Raw genomic sequence first — 27,186 nt, 5'->3', positions numbered from 1 at the left:
ATTTTAATATTACACATAGACTGGGTGTCACTTGATTAACAGTACATGCAGACCGTGGGCCAGTGATGCTGCATAGTAAAAATCAGTTTTGCCAACTATCACGACGTCACTAATCATCATATCCACAGACCAAGTGATGCACATACACGACAGACATCCCTGTAGACCACTGCAGAGAATTCGGGGCCTTTAAATACAACAGCTCAGGGGCTACACAGATGGATTTAAATTGTATACATGCACGTCAAGCAACCCTAGCCATTCAGTACAAAAATGTAAAGTTGAAACTACTAAACACAGTACAAAATATTAAATTCAACAAAAACTGTTTGAAGCACGATATAAAGCCTAACTATGTACATATCAATAAAAAATGTAGGCATCCCACTTCATTCACTACAGAACACAGAAGAAAACACAAACAAAATAAACACTGGATATTTCGAGGCCACTGGCCCCTTTCTCAACATGGAGAGTCACATTAGATATAATGTGAGTCACATATCTAATGTGACTCTCCATGTTGAGAAAGGGGCCAGTGGCCTCGAAATATCCAGTGTTTATTTTGTTTGTGTTTTCTTCTGTGTTCTGTAGTGAATGAAGTGGGATGCCTACATTTTTTAAGGTAAGCCTGCTTATCCTATCCTGTCTCACACCTATTCTCAGGCAATTAGCCCTTTCTCTCCAAACCTATGTACATATCAAGATAAGTAACACCTCTGTGGCTGCTAGAAAAACTAAATCTTCAGCCGAAAAAACTTGGATACGGAACAAAACCTGTATTACAAAAAGAACATGCTTAATACTTTAGCCTACAAGAAATACTTAAGAGTTCTCAAACTCAACACATCCATCATTATTTCCAAAATTACTTGAAAACATAAATGAGTCAATAACCAGGATTATAAGGAATAAAAAAGCTACTATCAGAAAGAAGTTAAACCGCCTCATGAATGCCCAACAAAGTAAAGAAACCATTGCTTTATTTGATTTCCATTTTTATCCCCGTACCAATAACTGTACAAATATTATCTTCAATAACAACGAGATGGCTATCTTAGATAAAGGCTTAAATTACAACCTACCACGATCAGGCAAGAAAGGTTATTTTGATGAATTAATTAACGCTGAGTGTGTTATAAAAGCATTACCTGATGATGACACAAAACAAGCTATGCGTCATATTGTAAACAAGAAATTTGAAAATAAATTTAAGAATAAAGTTAAAACTCCAGCATTATCACAAACACAACGTCGTAAATATTCTACTTTAAAATCAATCAAAGACAAATTAGAAGTAAACGATGCTATGCTATGTAAAGCCGATAAGGGCAACACCATAGTTATTTTGTACAAAACTGATTATGCAAACAAAGTAAATGACTTTATCAAGAAGAACAATGTCGTCGTCTTAGATAAAGATCCGACTGACTTATACCAACGCAAAATAAAAAGCCTTATTAATAATAGCAAATCTTTACTATCCTTAGATGAAATTAAGCGCCTCACCATCAGAACTCAGTTCCCATTGGTGTGGGAACTGGTGTGGTGAGTTTCTTTTCATATACAGCTGTTTTTGTTTTTAAATTTGTTTTCAGTGTAATTCTTATGGGGAAAATTCGACCTTTGAGAGCGTCCTCGTCAGTGGCGGCGATAAGAACCCACGGGCCCCCCCGCAAGTTTGTTCGCCGGGCACCCCTCTCACAATGATCTTTAAAAACATTTCCCCATGTATTACCGCCTAAACTAGCAATTTTTCAATAAACTTGACAAGGCATCTCCCGAGGCGTCATTATCGTCTTCCATGATCGCGGCAAAATCTTAAATACTTCCCGTAGTCAAAAGTCATGGAAGAAACATTATCAAAGTTTACCGTGATTGCAAATGCAACCAAACCTATGACATAATTAGATAGCAGCATCATCGTCTCCCGCGTTCACGGCCCAATCTAATATCACGGCCTAATATCTCCCCGCGACCCGTCGGTGGTGATGGGGAAATCATTTTTCCGTAATCACGATTAATCCTAGATATATCTCTCTCTAAAAAAGAAACGTCATTATCGTCTTCCGCAATCGCGGTAAAATATTGAACATCTGCGGCCGCGGAGACATCGTCATCGTCACCCGCGGGGAAATGTTCTCGTCGATATCCGCGATTGCGGCAAAAGCGTATGCCTAATCTTTCAATTTCGTGAGGGTGATCCTCATGGAGTCAACAACCCGATTTTGAACCGATATGATTTGGCCTGAGGCCCTTAGTAACATTTTTAGTGCGTTCAAGATCGGGTTGCTTTGAAAACGGTTGATTTTTATAATAGGCCTATGATGTCGATTTTCGAGCCGAGCAAAGCCTGGACTACAAGCTTGAGAGATCAAGCACAAAGTCAGAAAATCAAGCTCGAGCCGATTTTCTCAGTATTCAATAAAATAATGCACAATTAAAAGTAAAAGCTTTTATGTCCGTGAGGATCACGCTCACGAAATTGAAAGATTAGGCCTACGCTTTTGCCGCGATCGCGGATATCGACGAGAACATTTCCCCGCGGGTGACGATGACCGAGGCCACATTGGTTATAAATACGGCCCTATTATTATGCAACCAATTTTGACTGCGCCTTCACACAATCCACGAGGACAGTTCTCGCATGACTGATGACAATTCTTTTACTTAGGTTGTTAGATAATTTATATCGATCAGTCAAGTAATAGTGTTAGTTTAGTTGCTGTAAAATACTTGAGCAAATTTATTCAAATATAAGTTTGAACAAATTTTCATCATAAAAAACGTAGCCTATTTTAATTCTCATATAAATATTGTTATGATAGGGGACCCGTGTGGCTGAGCCTGTCACACTATCACGGGCCCGTGTGCCGGTAAAATTTACCGAAAATCCCGGTCAAGGCTCACGGGCCCCCCTAGCTCGCGGGCCCCCCGCACCGTGGGCCCTGCGGGCCAGCTATCGCCGCCACTGGTCCTCGTGCCCTTAAGGGTAAGAGTTTTTACATTCTAAAACCTTTATGCAAAACTACGAATTGAGACGAATTATTTGACATCTCAAACGTTAGAATCGGTAGAGAAATAACGGAAAAGTTTTGTTCACAAAAAACAGCCCTCACGTATTAATATAAGAGATACAGAGCTGAAAATGATAACAAATTGTAGGGAATTTAATTTACTTCAAAAAAGGTTTCAATGATTTCTTTTGTAAAACAGGTACATACTTTTCGGTATTTGTAAAAAATTAAGAAAGTACAAGAAAATGTAGTTTTTTCAACCACTGAGCAGCAAGCACAGGTCTTTTGAAACTGCAAACTTAGTTTTACATTACCATGTCTCTTAACAACATACCAAAAAATTATAATTACCCCATTGTTTGCAAACAAGGATGTCTTAGATGACTGGTCTAGATAAACTATTGAGGTAACATAAACACTAAACAGCCTCTGCTGATAAATTCATCTAAGTACAATGTTTCACCACCTAAATAATATACTGCTATAGTGTACCTGCTTCAGAGTCTAGGATGTCAGTGGTGAATATCTTCCACTTGTGTAGGGAAGGCCTGGCTCGTTGATGTGTGTGGTACAAGTCAGTGAGAATGGCAGAGTCAGTGTCTCCGCTGCTGCCGAGCCACTGGAACATCACTGACCCTGACACAGGTCCGTTAAACCTTGCCTCAGCCAGTCTAACACTTGTCCTACCATCTGGCTGCAACACACATATCATTAAACACTGGAAATTACGTTAGTGCGATTCTAAAGGTAAATCTGCAGGATGAGAGCAGAGAATGGATGGCCGTGTAGCTTACTTAAAAAAACACCACTTTACCCTGAGCCGTTAAGCCCACAAAACCCTGAGCCCTGAAGGGTGTGCTACTAATTCAGGTAGGGGATACTATAAGAGGTATAGGAGTGAAAATGTGTTAATAAAGTCATTAGTTTTATCCATCATAAACTAGAATCTTTGCCTACAATTAATATATTAAACTAAAACTACTTTTGCTTACTGATTTATCAGCTCTATGGATCAGCTGAACATAATTTTAAGGTCGAAATTACGGTATGGCTTGTGTGTATTTATGTTCTATTTAATTTGTTGTTAACTTACTTTAAAAACGGTTACAACTAATTAGATCTATTATTATGCTAATACTTATCCTCAGATTTAAACCAAAGAGCACACTTTAAAATTGATCCTAATATAAGATGAGATTGTGATAAACATAAATTGGTATCAAGCCTCAGGAACATCAAACTGGCCTTAAAATGGTCAACAGTCTACTTACAGTACCTATCCAAAACAAATGATATTATTAATTCAAGTGTATTATTAATACAAGTACAGGTAAATAAATCTAAATAATAGAACAGAATTACCATCAGAGTGCTGCAGGCTAGATTGTTATTTCCCAAGTTTAGAACCACAGACTGACCCCAAATGCCTGATGGACCAATAAGGTTGATCACATCTGTGGTGTTGTCAGCAGTCAGAGTACCATTCAATGACAACGATCCAAACACTTCATCCAAATTTAACACTCTGGAAATAAAAATTATACCAAGTTATTTGAGAATGTGTAATAATATGTGAAACATATTCACAGTATCGTTCTTGACTAGAAGAGACTTATAATTTACTGGTTTGATTCAAATTTTGTAATTGGAGCATCAGAGCCTATTTTAAAAAGTTATTGAATCTATAGAATACATATTAACCTATCAAAGGTGTTTTTTGCTTCTTGGGATCCTAAAGGATAGAGTAAATAATCCTTGATCTTCAAAATTCACTGAAATATTTTGTTTGTAGTTGTTCGATGAGGAAACTTTGTGCAATATTAACTTTGCTATCTACAGGGTGAATAAAAAGTCAAGACCCCCCCTCTAATATTTTTCCAAGTAAATATACAGAGTATATATTGAAACATTTTTAGTTGTCCCCCGAATCCCCCCTTTTGGGGAACACTCAAAAATTTTTAATGTAAACCCCCTTCAAGTGACACATCATTTTGAAGTGTTTACAAAAACTTAAAGAATGGTGAAAACCAGAGCTCGCTATCTCTTCTCTATCCAAAATGGCAGCCAAAATTAACAATTTTACCGTTGATTTTCCACAACATTTGACGGGCTACCATTTTGGATAGAGAAGAGATAGCGACCTATAGTTTTCACCATTCTTTAAGTTTTTGTAAACACTCCAAAATGAGGTGTCACTTGAAGGGGGTTTACATTTAAAATATTTGAGTTGCCCCCCAAATCCCCCCTTTTGGGGGGACACTCAAAAATTTCAAAATGATAAAATGAAACTTTTTGCTAAGATTGCTCAACCACCAAAAGGATATCTCTGTATATTTACTTGGAAAAATAATAGAGGAGGGGGGGGGGTCTTGACTTTTTATTCACCCTGTATATAGCAAAGTTGTGTAAAATCTATCACTTTGTGTGAAATATAGAATGTTATGGCTCCAAGATACTGAGCAGCTTTAACATGTGAACAGGCACTGCTTGCCTTCACACATTACTACTAAGCTTCACTATGGGTAAAATCACACAATAAATGTAAAATTATGGAGCTTGAAACCACCTAAATCATTCAAGACAAGTAAAATTACAATAACAATTTTATTTTATTTTAAAAGACTCTACAATTATATCTCAGTAGCTCATCAAGATCTTATCAGCTGTGAACGCACCTTGAGCCAATCCTAGCATCACTACATCGGTCCTCCAAGACTCTGTAGTCCACCGGGAACCGATGGACAGCCCAAGACACAGTGTCTGGCCTCGCCTCATCCTTGGTCCAGGAGAGCTCTGTCTCCACCTCCACCAGGCTCTGGGTCTGAGAGAACTGAACTGTGCCATGGACTCCGTGACTGGAGAACCTCGCAATCAGCTGTACAGCACTGCCTCCTCCTGTGACTGAGGAAACGTATGTCACTGCTTAGTGCTTATACTTAAATTGAATAACTACAGCAATAATGGAATTTAATGTATACTACTTCTGTTTTACATACAATGATTTGGACTACTTGGCAAAGTGTAGGTCTGAGATTCTTAGCAAACATGATGTAGTCTATTTAATTTATTTTCAACCAAAACTCCTCGGAAGTAGAAAAAAATTAGCACCACAGTTTATTTTAAATTTTATCACAAATAAGAGTCTTTTAGTATAAATACAACTTTTAAATCCACACCATTATTCTTATATATTGTTTTTCTTTTTAACTTGATTATATTTTGTATATGGTGTGCCTTACAGTAGACCCTCTAACATCCGGACTCGGAATTTTCGGTCCTTGGTTTATCCGGTCACTTTCCGGAATCAATAGCAAAAATATTTCCCACGACTCTACATGTAGTCTCAATGATTTGAGCGATCTCATGGTTTATCTATTTCCTGTTCATATACATTTTTAGAGGATTCACTACTCAGTTGAGCACTAGATTCCAAAAAGAGACGTTAACACTACTTTTAACCAATCATAAGTTGTTATTAGATACACATTATTGTTCTAATAATAGATGGGTTTATCCGGCCAAAATGTTATCCGGCCCGGGCCAGGATAGATCTGATTGTATTGTAAATGCTAAAATGTATAAAAACTTGAAACCTACTTTGATGAAAATTTAACTTATTTTAAATCATAAATCTCAAGATTTTGATATTAAAAGGTTATCTACATATTGTTTTCCTAATTAGAGTGACTGAGTAAAAATTTAAAAACGTACGTTTTCATGTCCCTGGCCTTTTACTTCGTAGATACTGGATTTGTAGTTTATTATTATGTGTTTTAATATTTTTTGGGATGGGGGCAACATGTTACACACATTTATTTGGTTTTAAATAGGTTCTAAGTATTTTTTTGGTATTTTTAAAGTCTTGAAATTCACGACCATGACGTGTCCCTAGGGTACATTTTCCAACTTTAACGCTGTTTTTAGACTAATTATTCATGCCGAAATATATAAAGCCATATTTTTATGTCATCAATGGTTATTAAATTTACATAAAAGGAGCATATTATAATTTTATTGTCATTGAAAACTGACTACCATGACAAAATAAGTCTGTCCCTCGATTTGGCGTCACAACCATTTGGGAAAAATTTTCAACTTTGGAGCACGACAGTGGCAAGCCTGGCGTCGATGGAGTCAGTTGGTTTTACAGACTAGTTCGGGGTGTACGTCAGGATTGTAGTGCCGGTCGTTTCGAGTTGAAAGGAGGAATTACAAGATAATAAAGGAAAGATTGTGTTTTTTGTAATTTTGGTGTGTCCATGACCGTACGTAGTCATTCGATGAAGTAGACATGGTGTTGATTTTTGTTTATTAGATATTTCAATTGCTAGATTAACCTAGAAGTCCACTTTGTATCCTCGAACATGAGGTGCAGGGCTACCGCCAGAACAGAGCCAAATAACACGTAATTTCCATACTTGGGAATAACGAATAGAAATTCTATCGAATAGCACTATTCATTAGTTTTTTTTTGCTAACTTCTATTTTATTTGTTTGTTTTTAAATTAACTAACTAATAACTTCAATCAGTTACTTTTTATGGGACTAACTAATAACTTCTAACTAGTTTTTTTTTTTTTAATTTGAATTTTTAACTAACTTTCCCAATTATGCGGAAGCATCTCAAATACTGGTTACTGTATTTATTTCACGTGATCAGTGAGGGTTGCGTGCGGCCGTGAGAGGTCAGTGCCCTTGTAGACAAACAATGCGGGGGGTGGGGAAAGAGAAAGTCAAAGTCCAGTTGCTTTGGAATACAGTGGGCCTGTGGAAGGGTAGTGACGGCCAATATTAACACCCCAAGATGGGTGGGAAGGGGAAATGTTTGTTTGGTGATTGATATATCATCTCAACTCAAGTGTCAAAACATTGTCTTTAGTTGATGTTCATTATCTGACAAGTTTTATGTCATTTGTTTATGTTGTAGTAGAGTGAAAATTTAAAAACGTACGTTTTCAGGAAAAACACTTTGCAAATTTGTTTCCCCTTTTTTCAAAACTTTTATTATTTTTTTGATTTCATTGACAATTGAAGTTTCATAAAATGTCCATGGTAACGCAATATCTTTGGTAGTTTTTTTTTTAAAGAGCATCTTTAGTGGAAAAACACAAAATCCTGTCACGACCATAACAGACGTTTAAATGAATATTAAAAATAGTTAATATTATTTTTATAACTATGTTTTGCTATAAACTAATTTACTTTTATGACCATTATACGTTAAAAAGGTCACTGAGCTTTTGATATATTTGGTCTTTCTAGAAAAAAATAAAAAACTCAAAAAAATTGAAAAAAAGCCAATAAAATCTTTTTAAGTTTGTATAACTCCGAAAAAACTTACCTGAGACCCGAAAAATCTTTATGTTTGCATAGAGGCGTGCTTCTTTTGTGTATAAAACATTGAAATATGACGATATTTTAATTTTTGAAATTTTTATGATAGAAATCATAAACGTGATGGTCAGGGACAAGTGGTACGGTCGTGAGTTTTCTAAAAAAATCTAAATCTTTCTAAACAATCCTTTAATTATACTGTTAGTTATAATAAAAATATGTGTTTCAATTGAACTAAACTGTTCAAATTACAATTATATTAAAGTTATTGTCACGACCAAACACACTATAATCCATAAGGCTGGATAGGTCGTGAAAAAACCCGCGATGGTCGTGAAATTACGTGTTATTTGGCTCTGTTCTGGCGGTAGCTCTGCACCTCATGTTCGAGGATACAAAGTGAACTTCTAGGTTAATCTAGCAACTGAAATATCTTATAAACAAAAATTAACACCATGTCTACTTCATCGAATGACTATGTACGGTCATGGACACACCAAAATTACAAAAAACACAACCTTACCTGTATTAATCTTGTAATATCTTCTTTCAACTCGAAACGACCGGCACTACAATCCTGACGTACACCCCGAACTAGTCTCTAAAACCAACTGACTCCATCAACGCCAGGCTTGCCACTGTCGTGCTCCAAAGTTGAAAATTTTTCCCAAATGGTCGTGACGCCAAATCGAGGGACAGACTTATTATGTCATGGTAGTCAGTTTGCAATGACAATAAAATTATAATATGCTCCTTTTTTGTAAGTTTAATAACCATTGATGACATAAAAATATGGCTTTATACATTTCGGCATGAATAATTAGTCTAAAAACAGCGTGAAAGTTGGAAAATGTACCCTAGGGACACGTCATGGTCGTGAATTTCGAGACTTTAAAAATACGAAAAAAATACCTAGAACCTATTTAAAACCAAATAAATGTGTGTAACATGTTGCCCCCATCCCAAAAAATATTAAAACACATAATAATAAACTACAAATCCAGTAGCTACGAAGTAAAAGGCCAGGGACATGAAAACGTACGTTTTTAAATTTTCACTCAGTAATGTAAAATGTGACAATGTTTGATTAAAACACAAGTACCAGGGGACCGATCTTGTTCGAGGTGTTTGATTTGTTCAAGAGGTAAAAAATAGAGCTTATAAGCCTACAAATATTTTCAGTCTTACTACGATTAATTAAGTAGTAAAGTCAATTCGTTTTTGTTAGACATCCACTTATCCTCAATTTAGTCCACAAAACTTTTTAATTTGGACGATCAATCTATAAAATGTCCACAATAAACTTCAATCAATATAAAACTCATGATACATAACATCTGTTATCTGACGACCGTTATTGCATTAAGTCACTGGGATCGTGGAACGTTGCAACTATAACTACGGGATGGTGTAATAACGTATCAATTCGTGCGGTGCATCGTCGAAAAATACATATCTCCTTGGCCTTTCCTTTAGATTTTTAGTTCAATGTCAGTGTATATTGTTTTGCAGTAAAACACTTAATGTTTTTGAACAGTCATAATTATCCCTTTGGTTAGTAAGACATCATACAATGCAAATGTATTATACAAGCAATTTTCAATAGCATTGAAATTGGAGGAAATCGTAGGAGCCATTTTTTAAATCATATCTTGCGCAATCTTTACTCATATTATAGTATATATTAGTAACCAAGATGTGACATTAAAAAATACTTTAAAACAACTGACAACGAACAACTAATTTCTACTAAAACTAACTTTATTTTCTATCAGTTAGTTTTTCAACTAACTAATAACTTCTATCAGTTACTTTTTAAACTAACTAACTTATAACTTCTATCAGTTACTTTTTACGGGACTAACTTATAACTTCTAACTAGTTTGAATTTTTTACTAACTTTCCCAACTATGTTCACGACCAAAGTTTCACGACCATCGCGGGTTTTTTCACGACCAATCCAGCCTTATGGATTATAGTGTGTTTGGTCGTGACAATAACTTTAATATAATTGTAAATTGAACAGTTTAGTTCAATTGAAACACATATTTTTATTATAACTAACAGTATAATTAAAGGATTGTTTAGAAAGATTTAGATTATTCCAGACAATTCACGACCGTACCGCTTGTCCCTGACCATCACGTTTATGATTTCTATCATAAATATTTCAAAAATTAAAATATCGTCATATTTCAATGTTTTATACACAAAAGAAGCACACCTCTATACAAGCATAACAATTTTTCGGGTCTCAGGTAAGTTTTTTCTGAGTTATACAAACTTAAAAAGATTTTATTGGCTTATTTTCAATTTTTTGAGTTTTTTTATTTTTTTCTAGAAAGACCAAATATACCAAAAGCTCAGTGACCTTTTTATTGTATAATGGTCATAAAAGTAAATTAGTTTATAGCAAAACATAGTTATAAAAATAATATTAACCATTTTTAATATTCATTTAAACGCCCCTTATGGTCGTGACAGGATTTTGTGTTTTTCCACTAAAGATGCTCTTTAAAAAAAAAAAACTACCAAAGATATTGCGTTACCATGGACATTTTATGAAACTTCAAATGTTATTGAAATAAAAAAAATAATAAAAATTTTGAAAAAAGGGGGAAAAAATTTGCAAAGTGCTTTTCCTGAAAACGTACCTACGTTTTTAAATTTTCACTCGACTATACACTTTAATAATTTTATTGAAATCTATACGTGACAAATCCTTCTACATGTAGCAAGTAACAACAGTATGGTGCAAATAGTATTTTATGTTTGGGTGATGATAATAATTGTAAGGTTTAGCTTGTTGTATAGAAGACCTTTGAACAAATTGAGCACAGGTTTTTTTTACATATATTGATAACTTGTTCCTTTTAGGTACCTACATTATTTTAGTTACCACTCTGGGGATGTGTGGGTCATAAATTCTCATCCACTTAAATTAATAAATATGTTAGTTACATACAATAACATAATTACAGTATGATGAATTAGGTTCAATATGACTTTTCATAATAATTAAGGCGGTACAAAGTCCATAAATAGGCTACTGGTACTATACAATATAAAAGTTTTACTGAGAGAAAATTACTTTCATAAAACTTTATGTAAATGCATTAGGCTCTCCCATCCTAATTAACCCTTGCATGTAGGCCTACTGGAAACTTTACCTAAATTGAATAGAAAGTTGTACTAATCTTATTTTATAAAGTACTCTTATACCACCACATCATAGTCTCTTCTAAATAACAATACCTTCTATTTGACAATTGAACAAAAATAACTGTTGTCTAATCATTTCTAGTAACCACTGAATGTAACAACATATGACGATAAGCTTACCTGTTAGAATAATAAGGACTAAAAGCATTTCAAATTAACAAAGAAAATTAAAATGTGTGTATGGTCATTTTCTAAAAACTTGTATTTTTGAACTATAACTTTCTAAAAATGAAACAGATAAACACCTAGAAAAGCATTAGTTGTTGTTGACTTGGCAGTGTGAGTCAAGGAACTGACTGGGTGGGTAACGGGACTTTCACTTCTCAAGGTGAAGGAATTCAGAAAGGAGAAACCATAGACATAGGCACTGCTGCATGCTGCTGCTGCTGCTTCTGGTGGCCGACTACCGAACTACAACTAGAACATTGTTGCAGAATATGTCTGCTTGTGACGTCACTAAGATAATGGTTTGTTGGACATTTAAGTGAATAAAGGTATTTTAATGAAACTAATCTAAAACTATTTATATTTATTGGAGGACAAAAAATACTTGTAGGCCTAGTTGGATTTAACGTTAAATCATATACAGTATTTTAGCAGACGCACAGACACAGCCTATGTCTGCTAATTCCAGAACTAAATAGATGAACAACCTTTGACACATGTATATAGTTAAGTAGTTATAGTTAATTAGTTTAGTTTTTCATAAAACCTTTTTCCTTTTTGTGTATTTGGTTGTGTAATTTTATATGTGTGGTGGAATAAATTCATTCATTCAAAGATAATTCTTTAAATTCTCTGGGTAGTAGGCATACTGAGCATCATTTCGATATTTTAATAATTAAATAAACAATCTCAATGTCTATTTTATGATAGCAATGTGCCATTATTTAAAAATTTAGTGTTTTAATTTAGTAATTGTAAGGGGTAGGCCTAGGGGAGAGTGTTGTACCTTTGACCACCAGTCATATAGTGACATCTAGAGGCTGTATAGGGAAGCTAATGAAACTAGTTCATAGATCAGCCACCAGAGGACTACTTCACCTTGCATTGGAGATTGAAAACTGTGTTTGTTGGAAGATATGTTTATTCATTTTTGCTACTGAAAAGTAAACATTTGTTGACTTATTGTTTGTTTTATAAAATGTATATTTTTCTACAAATAAAAGTGAAAGTGAGGGGTTATTATTTGATGTTTATCCTCTAACTTCTCTTGGATGTTTGAAACTGATACTATCACATATCTTTTGAGAATATAATATAAAATGGCTAGCGTTGTACCTTTGACCACTTAATAGTGGTGTTCCTTTGACCTCAAAGGTACAACATCATCTGTATTCAGTGTAGTTATTACTGGTTTTTATTGAAATGTGTTAATGTATTAATATTAAGCCATTGTTTTGTGGAACCCACAGGAGGTTGCCACCAAGCTCCCCAACACTGCCAAATCAAGTGGATAAGCACATCAAAGAGAATTTTTCAATTTTGCAGTGGACTTTTTATCCTAAAAGTAGAATAAGTTATTTTTTATCTTGATGAAATGAATAATAAGTTCAACTTTGTGTATCTGGTTTTATATTTTAAAAACTGTCATGTAAGATATATATTTGGTTTTTTTAATACCGGTACCTGTTTTGGACTGAAATCGATATGCTGGTCAAAGGTACAACACCTTCTGGTCAAAGGTACAACTGCATGTTGAACCTTTGACCACCATGTAACAAATTTTCTTTATTACTAAAAATAGGTTAAAACTTGTGACAAGGAACTGGAAAAAATATTTAATCCATGGATGAAACAGTTAAGTATCATCGTTGATTGTTTTAAAAATAATTGGTGCTTTCCTGTATCTACAAAAAATTGTTAAGTGAAAACTGGTCAAAGGTACAACACTCTCCCCTACTCTTTAAAAGTTCCTAAGAGTTATAAAAAATAGTGTACAATCAGTGGGATGCCAACTTTTCCCCATAAAATAATGGAAAAATAGGATTTTCTCAAAAACGGCCTGAACGATTTTAATAAAAATAAGTATAAAAATGGGGATAAAAATACAGATAAAAATTCAGTATGTTACAGTCCTTTAAATTCTGAACAAAATGGTACAAATTCCATTTCCATAAAAATTACGGTTCCAAAGTTATTGTAACTTATGTTATTTTCCGATAAAAACAAAAACTGGATTTTAGAAAAAAAGGCCGGTTTTTATTAAAATTAGTATGTTATGTTCCTTAAAATTTTGAACAAAATGGTACAGATCCCATTTCTGTAAAAAGTACGGTTCAAAAGTTATTGTTACTTATGTTATTTCACATAAAAGCCCCATAGGCTACAATAACAAAATATTGGATATTAGGAAAAAAGCCGGTTTTCATTAAAATTAATTGTTTATGGTCCTTATAATTATTTAGTTAAAGAACAACCAAGACTTGAACTTTTTTTAAATAAACCTTCTTATATTGGAAACTACTTTTTTTAGAAAACTTCCTAGCTTTTAAAAAAATAAAAGGGCAAATATAAATTTATGAAAAAACTTAAGGCATTCTTACTTGACATTGCACCTTACAGAATAGAATATTTTAGTAATTTCAATGTTAAATAATGTAGGTAGCCTATAGTATTTTGTAATGTTTAACTGTTTCTTATTGCTAATTTAGGTAGTAAGTAACAATTGACACTATTCATGTATATGTGAATGACTTTTTGAATCTTGAATCTTAATTATATTAACCAAAATAGTGCAACCCACCATTGCTGTAACAATTACGGTTCAAAAGTTATTGCAACTCAATAGAATATAATAGTTACTCCCACCACTTACCCATGATAAAGGTTGTTTACAAGCTTATGGGTGAAAGTATGTGTCAGTTTGCTGAGACCGTTTATTATCGATCTTGCAAATACTATAATTAGTAGATCTTTCTAGGTTTTACAAAACTAATTATTCCTTATTTGCTCATTTTTATATTTTTTAATATTTTAGACTTAACTAGCTGAACCCGGCAGACGTTGTCTTGCCTTTGACTATTTATAATTTAAGTACCGTAACGTTTAATTGTCTTATTGAAGTGCTTATAACTAAATTAAAATACGTACGACAACTAATGAAACAAATATAGTACAAAGGATAACCGATTCTTTATATAATTAATTATTATATAAATTATATATATTATATAAAATTATATATATTATATATATATATTATATATATTATATAAATTATATATATTATATAATTAATTATTATATAGCTTAATTATTATATAATTAATAATTAAGCTAGCATAACCTAGCATTAATATAAGAGCAATAGCTCTTATATTAATGCTAGGTTATGCTAGCTTAATTATTAATGGTTATTTTCATTCATGGTTATTAATGACAGTATTTTCAAGATGATCTCGTTCGCATGGCTCAATCACGTCCTGGTTGAAGTTTGTTCGCTACGCTCACTCACCTTTAGGTTGGAGCTCGTTCGCTACGCTCACTCACCTTTAGGTTGGAGCTCGTTCGCTGCGCTCACTTGCCTTCAGGTTCGCTCGTTCGCTACGCTCACTTGCCTTCAGGTTAGCTCGTTCACTACGCTAACTCGCCTCCAGGTTGAAGTTCGTTCGCTATGCTCACTCACCTTTTGGTTGCAAATTAGCTGTTGTCATAAATGTAAAAGAAATAATAGTGCTGCACCCTGTTGGTAATCCTTGTAACTTTAATGCTATTGAACATCATAGAACAGAACCAACTTGTTTAATTGAAACAGCTGTTAAGATTTATTAATTCCATTTCTCATAAGGTTAACATGGGAAACTCCAGAGCCACTGGGGCGGAGCCGATTGGACGGATCACGAAATTGATGGTGTATAAACCTATTCCATGAAATTCTACACGTATGTACCAAGTTTCGTGGCAATCGGCCGGTTCAGCGGTGTCTGAGTTTATCACTGCCAAACAAATATACAAACATCCTCTTTTATACTTATAGAAAAGTGTCAATACCTGTAAAATCTTGTAGTAACTTTTACAACCGGTAAACGGATAGTCTGTATCCCTTAATCTAGCTCCTCTGTCGCAGCACCACTGTACAGATTTAAAATTGTCATTAGAAAATTGGTTCATCCTGCCTGTGTGTAAGTACAATGATTTGCTGAATTTTGTGTCACATGGTTATGGTACCAAACAAAAGTAAATGCAAACCAATTGATAATCAGTTGACCAATTTTAACATAGCTTTTTTTATTTTTTATTATTTTTTTTATTTATTTACTTTTACAATCTGTTCTATTATATATTGAACAATACCGGTAAGTAAATACTATGTAATTCGAAAAATTAACTTTGGAACATTAAAAATAGCTGTTAAGCACTCTCAACAACATTTTTTTCAATAAAAACACTTTACAAAAATCTGAAGGGCAGGTCCAGAATTGATGGCCTCTTAAGTCTGTAAATTGTATCCATGTTGTTTAATAAGTTAAGAGCTAAATGATTTTGATGAGATTCCAATTTCGTAATATATCGTTCACTTAAGGTCATGATTTCGTCCTTAACTGTAGGCATCTTAAGGTCTTGATGTAGTATGTCTACCATGGTATGTCTATTGCTGACATACCATGGTGCATTTGTTATCTTCCTCAGCATTGTTGATTGGTATCTTTCGAGAATTTCTATATTAGAAGTACTCGCTGAGCCCCATAGTTGCACTCCATATGTCCAGATTGGTTTCACTATAGTTTTATATAGCAATAATTTATTTTCTAGACTAAGTTTTGATTTTCTTCCGATGAGCCAATTTAACTGATTAGATTTTAAATTTAGTTGTTGCCGTTTTCTCCAAATGTGTGTTTTCCAAGTTAACTTCCTATCTAAATGGATACCTAAGTATTTAACCTCAGTTACTTCGGGAAGTTGGGTGTTGTTTATTGTGACAGGAGGACAAGAATTTTGATTTAGAGTAAAAGAAATGTGGACAGATTTAGTTTAATTAATTTTGATATCCATGTCTTAAACCAATCAGTAATTATGTTCAGATTTTGCTGTAAATTTAGAGAAGCTTGAAATGGATCACGATGAACAGACAAAACCGCAGTATCATCCGCAAATGTAGCAATTTCTACCAACTCATTTTCTGGGAGATCCGCTGTGTAGAGAATATACAAAATGGCCCGAGGACACTTCCTTGAGGAATCCCAGATTCAATTGGATGTAGGTTAGTGAGGACGTCTTGATATTTAATTTGGAAAGTCCTGTTTTGAAGGTAGGATTTTAAAATGCTATAAATTGAATGGGGTAAAAACTTTTTTACTTTATATAACAAGCCAACATGCCACACCTTATCGAATGCCTGGCTAACATCCAAGAAGGCAGCTGAACAAAACTTTTTATCTTCCATACACTGACGTATCACGTCAACAACTCAGTGAACCTGTTCTATAGTACTGTGTTTCCGTCTGAAACCAAACTGATGTGCAGGAATCACATCTTCGCCAATAAGTTCTTGTATCCTTTTCAGAAGAAGTTTTTCAAATAACTTAGACATTATTGGTAAAAGACTTATGGGTTGGTAAGAACTTACCTGGTCAAGAGGCTTCCCAGGTTTCGGAATGACTATCAATTGTGCTCTTTTGAAATGATCTGGTACATATTCAAGTTTTAACATTGTATTAAATAAAATAGTCAAAAACATTATTCCTTTTCGTGGAAGCTCTTTAAGTATTTTACCAGTTATGAGTTCGTAACCAGGAGCCTTGTCAGAATGAAGATTGTTGGTGATGATTGATTTTAGTTCTGATGGTTTGAACTTCTGCAATGGGAAGTCAAGTTGTAGCTTTTTGATTTGACTTCTAATATTTCTAATCTTTAGGGTTATGTAAACAACTGCTTAATATATGCCTACTTGTCTGATTTACTCCTATCCACTCTACCTCAAACCATTGACTATTTGATACTGTAGTCATCCCCTCTTATGGACAATTTTTAAAATTAAAAACGGACATAGTTGTGTGAGCCAGTCACAGAGAGAGTGTCTAAAGTTTTATTTTCTACCTTATTTCTGGTTGCCGACCAGCTTGATGGGTCACAACAGTTGCTATAGATCACAATACGTAATTCCACTAGTTTAATTTTGTAAAAAACATTCGTGTATTTGACAGAATTTTAACAGCACAATCTGTCGGTGGCTCATCAAATACGACGATTTTGATTAAAAATATATTGTCTCTGCTAATAATGTCTACATACACTGAGAAGAAAGAACAGAGGATACTTTCAATGGTACACTTAAGTGATGTCTAGCACCAGTCGCTGGTGGCTAAAGCAAATTATATTCATCGTCCCCATCCGCTCTCCTTTCCCCGCTCACCATCACTTACTACAGCGCTCAAGCGGTAGGAAGACCCTGTGCGCAACAACTGCTATATGAAAAAATATGTTATGTGGCCATCGCCATTTGGGCTCTTCCTCGATACTAGTACATTTTGGCCCCAACATACCAGAGCTATAGGCGCACGGTTGGACCATAAGCTTGTATCCTCTATATCTTACTTCTCTATGATACATACCATGTTCAAAGATATTTTAAGGAATCCTTCTGAACTCTATGCTGCTCTCTCTCAAGAATCTCTTATACTACACTCCTGCTTTTGTTTTACAAATACTCTTCCTGAACGGCTGTAGCAATCCGTATGAAATTTAGCTCAGTCATAGTAACCAAACTATGGGAAGGTATAAATCTAAATGGTACAAATCGGACAACAGGGCTTTTCAGTGCGAGAATTTAAATTTGTTGAAATTTAACATGGGCCTTATGGATTTATTGGTTGCTATGACAATATTTGCAAGATAACAATAAGAAGGTAAACAAATGAGTCGTAACATATGTTAGTCAATGTATCATCTAAGCTAGCACATTAGAAATACAGAACGAAAAGGGAAGAACAATGGGAGTAATATCGATGAATTAGAACATAATTTACTATAAAATAAATAACCAATAATTACTAATTAGGGTCACCAGAATTAGGCTAATGCACCATTGACTTTAGATACTCCATTCCATGGCCATAGAATAAATAAACACCAGAGAAGAGCAGCGGCGGCCTAAACTTCATGCGATATTTATTTGGGCTGCCCGAGTTCAGAGCACGCTAGCGTAGTCTTCGCGTCGGTAATGCAGTTCTGCAATACACAGTACGTTCATAGAATAAATAAACACTATCATCATATATTACTTCATCTATGCCATAGCCATCAAGAGTACTTTATAATAGCCATATTCCATTTATGTGAACAGAGAATATATACCATTGACTTAAGATACTGCACGAAGACATCACATTGATGTTAACTAGATGTACTATACTTTGGATACTCAAAATATGCATTCTATTTATGTAATCCAAATAAACCATTCACTTGGATACTGTAAGGAGACGTGTCATTTATGTGAACTGGATTTAGCATTGCCTTATGATACTGCAAGTATCATCCCATTTATGTTAACTAGATGTGACATTGACTTCGGAAAAGTATTAGATTATGATAGCGCCCACAAATAATTGTTCAATTTGGCACATACAATAACTGTTGTTGGCAGAAGATGTATCAACAACCCCTTAAAAAAATGACCTCCCTTAACTCCCTCCATATCAGTCTAGTCTCTAGATTTTGTTGGCAACTAGGGAATATTAATAGCACAATAACAAATAACATAATAGTATAAACACCTAGCTAGTAGACCTAATTTCATTCTATTCAATTTAGTAATTCTCTACTTTAATTTAATGAGAAGATATACAGTAGACTCTCCCTCTTATCCGGACTTCTCGGGACCGAGGCCAGTCCAAATAACAGGTTTTCCGGTTAAACCGATGTCTCCAAAAACTCGTTTAAACGGACCGTTTAAATGCATACTGTATACAGTATTTGACTTAAATTTAGGAGAGCATTGTATTTAGACACGTGATCACTGGTCTCAAATCTTTCCCACGAGAACAGTCATTCCAGTACTGCCCACTTCCTGGCGATCTAGTCCGGTTAAACTGATGTGCTGACAAAAATTCTCCGGTTAAAGAGATGACATTTCGGCGGAGTGCAGTCCGGTTAAATTATGTCCGGTTAAAAGGTGTCCGGATAAGAGGGAGTCTACTGTACACATCGAGGACTGTAGAAGCAATCCGACACCATTCATTCGCTCATTGCTTTACCATCCCAAGAGTAAATTAGCAATCTGTTAAGCCACATTTACATGAGGCCAGTCAGTTAGTGCCTTCTACTGGTCCTGTTACAGTAGTGGCTGTAACTGCTGGCTGTTGAAAGTTTTTATTTGGATATTTCTTCTTCGATATAGTTTCAAAATACAAACACAACAGTTGGTGTTATAATACTGATAACTTAAAACCCAATATTCTTCTCAAGAGTAATAACATGAATGTTTAATGAACCAATGGACACAATCCACTAAAAGCTGGCTATTCATACTATATTTCAAAAAAGCTTCTGGATACTCTGGAAACAGTATTGAGGGGAAAGATGGGGAGTAGAATGTATATGCATGAGAGAAGGGAGGAGGAGGTCTATACCAAATAATTTAATTTAATTATTATCTATATATTTAATACGCGACATGAAACTTTGTGAACAATAAGGCTTTTTTGTTTTAAGGTTTAACCCCACATATTATATACCAAAATGTTCGTCTAGGTGTGTAGATGTGCAAACTGGCTTTAGATTTTTGAAATATATCATTTTAAGGGCGTGGGGTGCCCTCAAAGTTCCTTCCATAAGGATAACATTGTGATTGATTTGAATGTTATTATAAAATTCTGAAACAGATGTCAATACATTAGTAAAAAAATTAAATCCCAGCTGTTTTGTTTGGTTTTGAAATGTAAACAGTTTGCATGTTTTTAAACTTAATTAGATACCCAGCAAAGAAATGTTACCTATATAGAGAAAGGTTTTACATAATATTTTTGTTTAAACATGCCAAGGACCCGACGACATAGAAATATTGCTGGTCGGACACGGCGAGTCAACATACGGCAAGCAATGCAAAACGTAAGGAGCCCAGATGAGGAGCTGGAACAACAGTTAGTGGCAACGTGTACTTACAAAATTACACTGACAAATACAAGAATTCACCAGCATTCACTTGGCAAGATGGCATTAAAATGTCAGAAATGTGCTACGGTACATTTTAAAGAAGAACAAAGAGGACGAGGCAAAGGATTGTCATTCTGCTGCCATACAGGAAAAATGAATCTACCACCATACCGAGAAATCTATTATATCCAGAGCCTACTTAAATGGAGCAAATCATTTGAGCAGAAACTACAAAGAGAACATTAGATTGTACATCTCTGCGCTCGCAATGGTCAGCACTCGAGGTAAAATTGAAGAACATAACAGTGGAGGGCCTTTCATGTATAAGGTGCACGACACAATTTATCACTCAATTGGCACCTTTCAACCATCAGAAGGGGAGCATCCCACATATGCCCAAATTTATATCTACGACGTTCAAGAAAGAATGCTAAACAAAGCTAATGGCTCTTGCAGCACTGAACTCATGCACATTTTGACTCATCATTTGGTTGATATTAATCCATACGCGCAAGTTTTCAGCATTATGAGCTCCGTCCTGCAAAATACTCCTACTGGCAGCAAAAAGAACTTAGAATGCATATAGCCAACGATCGAGCCTAAGACCAACGTCGATACAACGACGCAACTTCTAACGACGTTGCTATAATATCCCAATTTATTATTCGTGCGAATTCGCACGGGTTCACCTAGTTCTTATACAGGGTGTCCGGTCATTTAAGTATTAAATAAAATTTAGCATTAAACTACATGGTAATGGTGACAGAATGTCGTAAATTTGAGGTTTCCAACTTCAACAGTTAGAAAATAACAAATAAATTATGATTTTTCAAAAATTATTGTAGTTGTTATGAAAAAGGTTATTTTACTCTGTTAAAAATGCACTTACTGTCAATTTCAATGTAATTTTCAGAATACTCACAAAATTTTAAATAGATATAACACATAATCATTGGGTTACGGTAAAATATTCTATTTAAATTTCTTCGTTAAACAAATTATATTTATATCGACAAAAATGTAAATAACATTCAGCAATTTATTTCTCGGTTGCCGAGTTCCGGCCAGATTATCACATATGACTAAAAACTTTCTTATTTAAAGGGCTTTACAATGATGTATAACAACATTTACCTACTGTCAAATCCATCGTGAATTTTACGCATTATTGTGAAAAATCACGGTCAAGCCAAAACAGATATTGTAAAAAATAATAAAATTTTACTTACTATTTTATGAGCTGACCACTGATGACGAGGGTTTGTATAATTTATGATTGACTAGACTACACTTCATCAACTATCAACCATCAAACTAAAGAGTTTTTTTAAGACTTTGGAAAATTTGTTATTAAAAAACACAATAGACACTTTAATTTCAATTTGAAAGGATAGTTAACACATTAAACAAATCAATGACATACTTTGTCTGACGCACAAATCACAGTTTGGGTGTAAAGTGCCCTCCGTTTTCCCGCAAGCAGGCCCTAGCTCGTTTGCGAATTGCGCCAACTGTGACCTCATACGTCAATTTTTCCCTTACTTTCCCAGCAGCCTCAAAGATTCTCTCCCATAACTCAACTTCAGAGTTTACAACAGTTGAGTAAACTAGACTTTTAATGTAACCCCTAATAAAAAAATCTAACGGGCTCAAGTCTGGAGATCGAGGAGGCCATGTCACACTTCCTCCACATCCAATCCATGTCGGGTAGTTTTGGGATAGCCACAACTGAACGCTTTCAGTAAAATGTGGTGGAGCACCATCCTGCTGAAATATGATTTTAGCTCTTTGTCGAGGATCAATTTCATCCAACAACTGAGGCAGAGCGTGCTGAAGAAAATCTAGATATAGGCCTAAATCACCGTTCACATTTCCTTCGAAGATATAAGGACCAATTAACTGATCTCCAATCACACCTGCCCACACGTTGATCCCAAACCTTTTTAGAAAAGAAGCTTCTCTGGAAGCTTTTGGATTTTCATTATTCCAAAGATGCATGTTGTGAATATTTATCACACCTTCTCTGGTAAAACGGGATTCGTCAGTCCATAGTATTTTTTTTAAGGAAGTGATATTCAACAATATCCCGTTGAAGAAGCCAGCGGCAGAACTCCTTTCTGGATTCAAAGTCACGAGGTCCAATCCTTGGACCTTTGCAAAATGATACGGATGGAAATTATTGTCCTTTAACACTTTATGTACTTTCCACCGGGACATACTAGTTTCAAAGGCAAGCTGCCTAACACTAGTAGTAGGATTATCCATAACTCTCTGAATTACACTCTCTTCAGCTGCAACATCATGCACAGGTCCTACTTCTTTCTTCTTCTTCTCAACCGATCCTGTTTCCAGCAAACGTTGATGCACTTAAGTAAACACCTGAGTACTGGGGGTGGTGCGATCAGGATACCGATTCTGGTACTCTCTCTGAGCAGCCGACGCATTACCGTTACACAAACCATAAATAAAAAATGCATTTCAACATACTCCTGAATCGAAAAAGACATAGTTGACCGATCACTGTCCACATGTGACTGATAGATCTTTTTAAAATACGACTACTGGTACGCTTTGTTTTCTTATCGCTTAGGTAAAGTACCTGAATCTATTGACTAAGTCCATTCAACAAAATAGAAAATAGAATTCTGGGAAAAAAATTAAATCTTATATGAAAAATATACAATAACCGTAACTTCATCACAAACACATTTTACTACTCTGTTTCTTTTCTTAGCTTGGTAGTTATAAACAAAGCGTTGCATGTGAGGAAAAAAAATTATTTGTTGCCTGCACTTAAATGTATTATTCTTCACAATAGATTTTCTTTGCCCTACCATGTTTTTTTCACAATAATGATCGAATTACATTAGGAAATTTGAAATACGGTAAAAACTATTATACACCATTCTAAATCCCTTAAATAAGGAAGTTTTTAGTAATATTTTATAAACTCAGCGGAACTCAACAACCGAGATATAAATTGCTGAATGTTATTTAAATTTTCGTCATTTTTAAAAATAATTTGTTTTACGAAGAAATTTAAATAGAATATTTTTCCGTACCCGAACGATTATGTGTTATATCTATTTAAAATGTTGTGAGGATTCCGAAAATGACATTTAAATTAACAATAATTAGTGCATTTTTAACAGAGTAAAATAACCTTTTTCATAACAACTACAATAATTTTTGAAAAATCTTTGTTTATTTGTTATTCTCTAACTGTTGAAGTTGGGAACCTAAAATTTGCGACATTCTGTCACCATTACCATGTAGTTAAATGCTAAATTTGATTTAACACTTATGACCGGACACCTTGTATAACTATGGTATACATTATACAAAAATACATTTTTAATACTAATTTAAATATTAATTGTCAAGAAAATTTGAAATTTTAAAGTAAATAGGCCTTTAACAATAAATTTAGGTGATGCACCATAGGTTGAAAATAAAGAATAGTAGGATGAACCATTCTGGGAAAGTTTTAATGCAGGTCAATTTAAAACAGAATTGGGAGGTGGGGGAGTTGGGGAATGACTGGGTTGAAATGGGTCACAAATTTATTTCTGGCTTGTCTCTGTGTCCCTCCTTCACCTAATGCTAATAGCTGATTACAATCTTGTTGGCTATGCATTGTTATTATAAACATTTTCAACTAACTTTTAAATTTGTACGTTATTTTCCAATACATAGTATATATAGAAAGTATTGTTTTTGTCAAGGTGTTCAAGTTTTTTGGGGTGGATGTAATCTGTTTTTAATTTCCCTAAACTCAAAAAAATTGTTTTTGAAGTGATGCCTACGTGTGTGTACAGAGCTACACGCTACACCTCTGTGGTCCAATTTCATTGAAATGCAGTATCTAGGACCCAAAGTATCTCCAGGTTTTTTTGTAATTTTCCTGTAAAACGAATAAAATAACAAAAATATCTAACATCACAAAAATATTTAGATTAAAATGTAGTATGATATGGCCCTGTTAACTCTAAACAAAATGGTACAACCCCCAATGCTGTAAAAAGTATGGTTCAAAAGTTATTACAGCTTTTGTGATTTTCCCCATAAAGTATCATAGTTAATTACTCCCACTGCTCCCTCATGGTAAGGATTATTGACAAGCCTATAGCATTGCTACTTTATTTCACTGATGTAAAAGGTTCTGTACATATAATTGAGCAGAGTGAGCGAAGCTCTTACACTACACTCCTGCTTTTGATTTACAAATAGTCCTCCTGAACGGCTAAAGCAATATGCACAAAATTTATTAAAGGTTTTAAATTACTGAAATAACAAGAAATAAATTGTAAAGAAAACATGGCCCCTACAGTCTTTTAGGAGACTGAAAACATATGTTATGACTTTTTAAATACATAGTTTTCACTGAAAAAGACACAAAAACTGAATGTGTAAAAAACAGGGTCTGGCACGTGCAATCCTTCCTTCGTTAGCGTCTGTCCATAAGCCTTATTTATAGTCATGGCAAAGGTAACATTTAAGGGAAATTCCTTCTTAGTCAGTTTGAAAGGATTACGGACTATTGCCTAGTATGACATTTTGACTGGAGTCAGCCAACTTCGCTTTGATAGTGTAGGTGCCCAAGTGAGTTACAACCAATCTTGGACCATGCTTAGGTTTATAACATGATAATAGTTTTCTTTTTAGCATGGGTTTATGAGGTAACGAACTTCAAGAGCTTAATGAGTTTTAAAAACTTTAATGGATCCAACAGAGCATTCTACGTCCCTTGGTAAAGAACCAAATCAAAACTGACATAAACCGTTTCCATGTCAGTAACAAATTCGACACAACATAAATTGAAACCTGTATTAAAGAAAAGATAAAAGGTGATGTTTGAAGATGGAATTCTTAAATACTTATACATAGCATGGTTGGTAGGTATGTCAAAATGAACGCTATGTTGTAAATCAAGAAATATAAAAGCTAAAGAATCCATGCGGTACTTACTTTTGAGTTATTCTTGTTTAGACTTCTTTAGAGTGAATAATCTGATTTCCTCTCCGGTGTTATTTTGTTTGTTGTCATGGATAAAGTAAAAACAAAACGCTCTGACTTGAGAAATAAATATTAGTTTGTTTTGATTAATTTAGTTTAGATGTTTCAGCTGATTGAATAACTTAAATAATAGTTTAAGTTTGATTTAGTTGCAGAATGGTATAATAGATTGTTTAAAAAAAAACTACTGAAAAATGAGTGATTTGTATATTTTTCCCATGTAGTGGATACAAAAAGCTTTAAAATGACAACTCATTTATGAAAATTGGTGAAGAAATTAGGAAGTTATGGCATACCGACAATAAAAGCACTTTAGAAATTATAATAATACTAGGTGAAACCCGTCGAAATTGACGGTTACTTTCAAGGCTTACGCTAATTCATCTAACTATTTTGAGCATTTAGCATTGTTTTTTGTTTAAAGAGTAATAAGTGTAAAAACAATAACGATATATTAATTGCATTAGTTACCAAATATGGTTGATCATTCAATGAATAAAATATTTCCCATACCGTACGTCATCGGAGTTATTATTAGCATGTTATCTGGTATCCAAAGGAAGACTTTGGAAGAACCTTTAAATAGTATTACAATTTTATTGGTGAATTTTTGTAGTTAAACACTTCCGTGATTTCATCAGTGTAAAAGTGTAATGCAGATTAATCTATGATTTTATATAACTTCAAAGGGAGGTATATCCGTTACATGATTTTTCCTTCGTCACGTCGCGTCAGTTCATATCGTACTATTGTGCCAATGAATAACCCTCTATCATAGTTTTGAGAAATTGGTTGTCGGGTTCCTATTAAAGCTAGAATTCATTGACATGGGGGATGTCAGTTAGTTGTCTCAGCCTTATCAATTACATAAAGTTGTCAATATAATCTCTCTACAGAATGTTAGGTGTAGTGGAATATACTTGAAGTGAAGTTGGCTTTTATTGTTGAACTGGGGCCTCCTCATTTATATGGTCATGTGGCTTCTGGCAACAAATAATGTAAATGACATAGCAATGTGGCATTTCCAAAAAGCAAAAATTACTGTAAATTGGCTGTTACGTAAATATTGACGTTTACATGCATTTTTAATCAACGTATCTTATAAAGGATGATGTAATCTAGTTTAAAAGAAATATGACCTTTCTGTCATGAGAGTAGCTGCTTAAATAGTATTTACTTACTAGGTGAAACCCGTCGAAATCGACGGTTACTTTCAAGGCTTACGCTAATTCATCTATCTAACTGCGATAAATTGAGTGAAATTATACATATTTTGAGCATTTAGCATTGTTTTTTGTTCAAGGAGTAATAGTAAAAACAATAAATTATATTAATTTGGTTAGTTACCAAAAATTTCTGATCACTCAACGAATAAAATATTTTCCATACCGTATGTCATCGGAGTTATTATTAGTATGTTATCCGGTATCTCTTCCTTTGGAAGAACCTTTAAATAGTATTAAAATCTTATTATTGGATCTTTTGTAGTTAAACAATTCCG

General features: G+C 34.2%; 1 protein-coding gene across 1 annotated transcript in view; it reads right to left on the bottom strand.

The window, feature by feature from the left end:
- LOC128985759 (uncharacterized) overlaps window positions 1-11,881 on the bottom strand; it is a 64,179-nt gene extending 52,298 nt beyond the window's left edge. The window contains exons 1-4 of the mRNA XM_054405607.1: window positions 11,694-11,881; window positions 5,693-5,918; window positions 4,380-4,542; window positions 3,510-3,711 (exon numbers count right to left, since the gene is read on the bottom strand). Coding sequence (XP_054261582.1) covers window positions 3,510-3,711; window positions 4,380-4,542; window positions 5,693-5,918; window positions 11,694-11,721 — 619 coding nt within the window. The 5' untranslated portion in view covers window positions 11,722-11,881. The remainder of the gene's footprint in view (window positions 1-3,509; window positions 3,712-4,379; window positions 4,543-5,692; window positions 5,919-11,693) is intronic.
- Between the last annotated feature and the right edge of the window lie 15,305 nt (window positions 11,882-27,186).

Source organism: Macrosteles quadrilineatus, unplaced genomic scaffold (genome assembly GCF_028750875.1).
Source record: "Macrosteles quadrilineatus isolate MER2022 unplaced genomic scaffold, UCM_ALF_1.0 Scaffold_2__2_contigs__length_208266976, whole genome shotgun sequence".
Lineage (NCBI taxonomy): Eukaryota > Metazoa > Arthropoda > Insecta > Hemiptera > Cicadellidae > Macrosteles > Macrosteles quadrilineatus.
The sequence above is the reverse complement of the archived record's forward strand: the minus strand, read 5'-3'. Positions and strand labels throughout refer to the sequence as shown.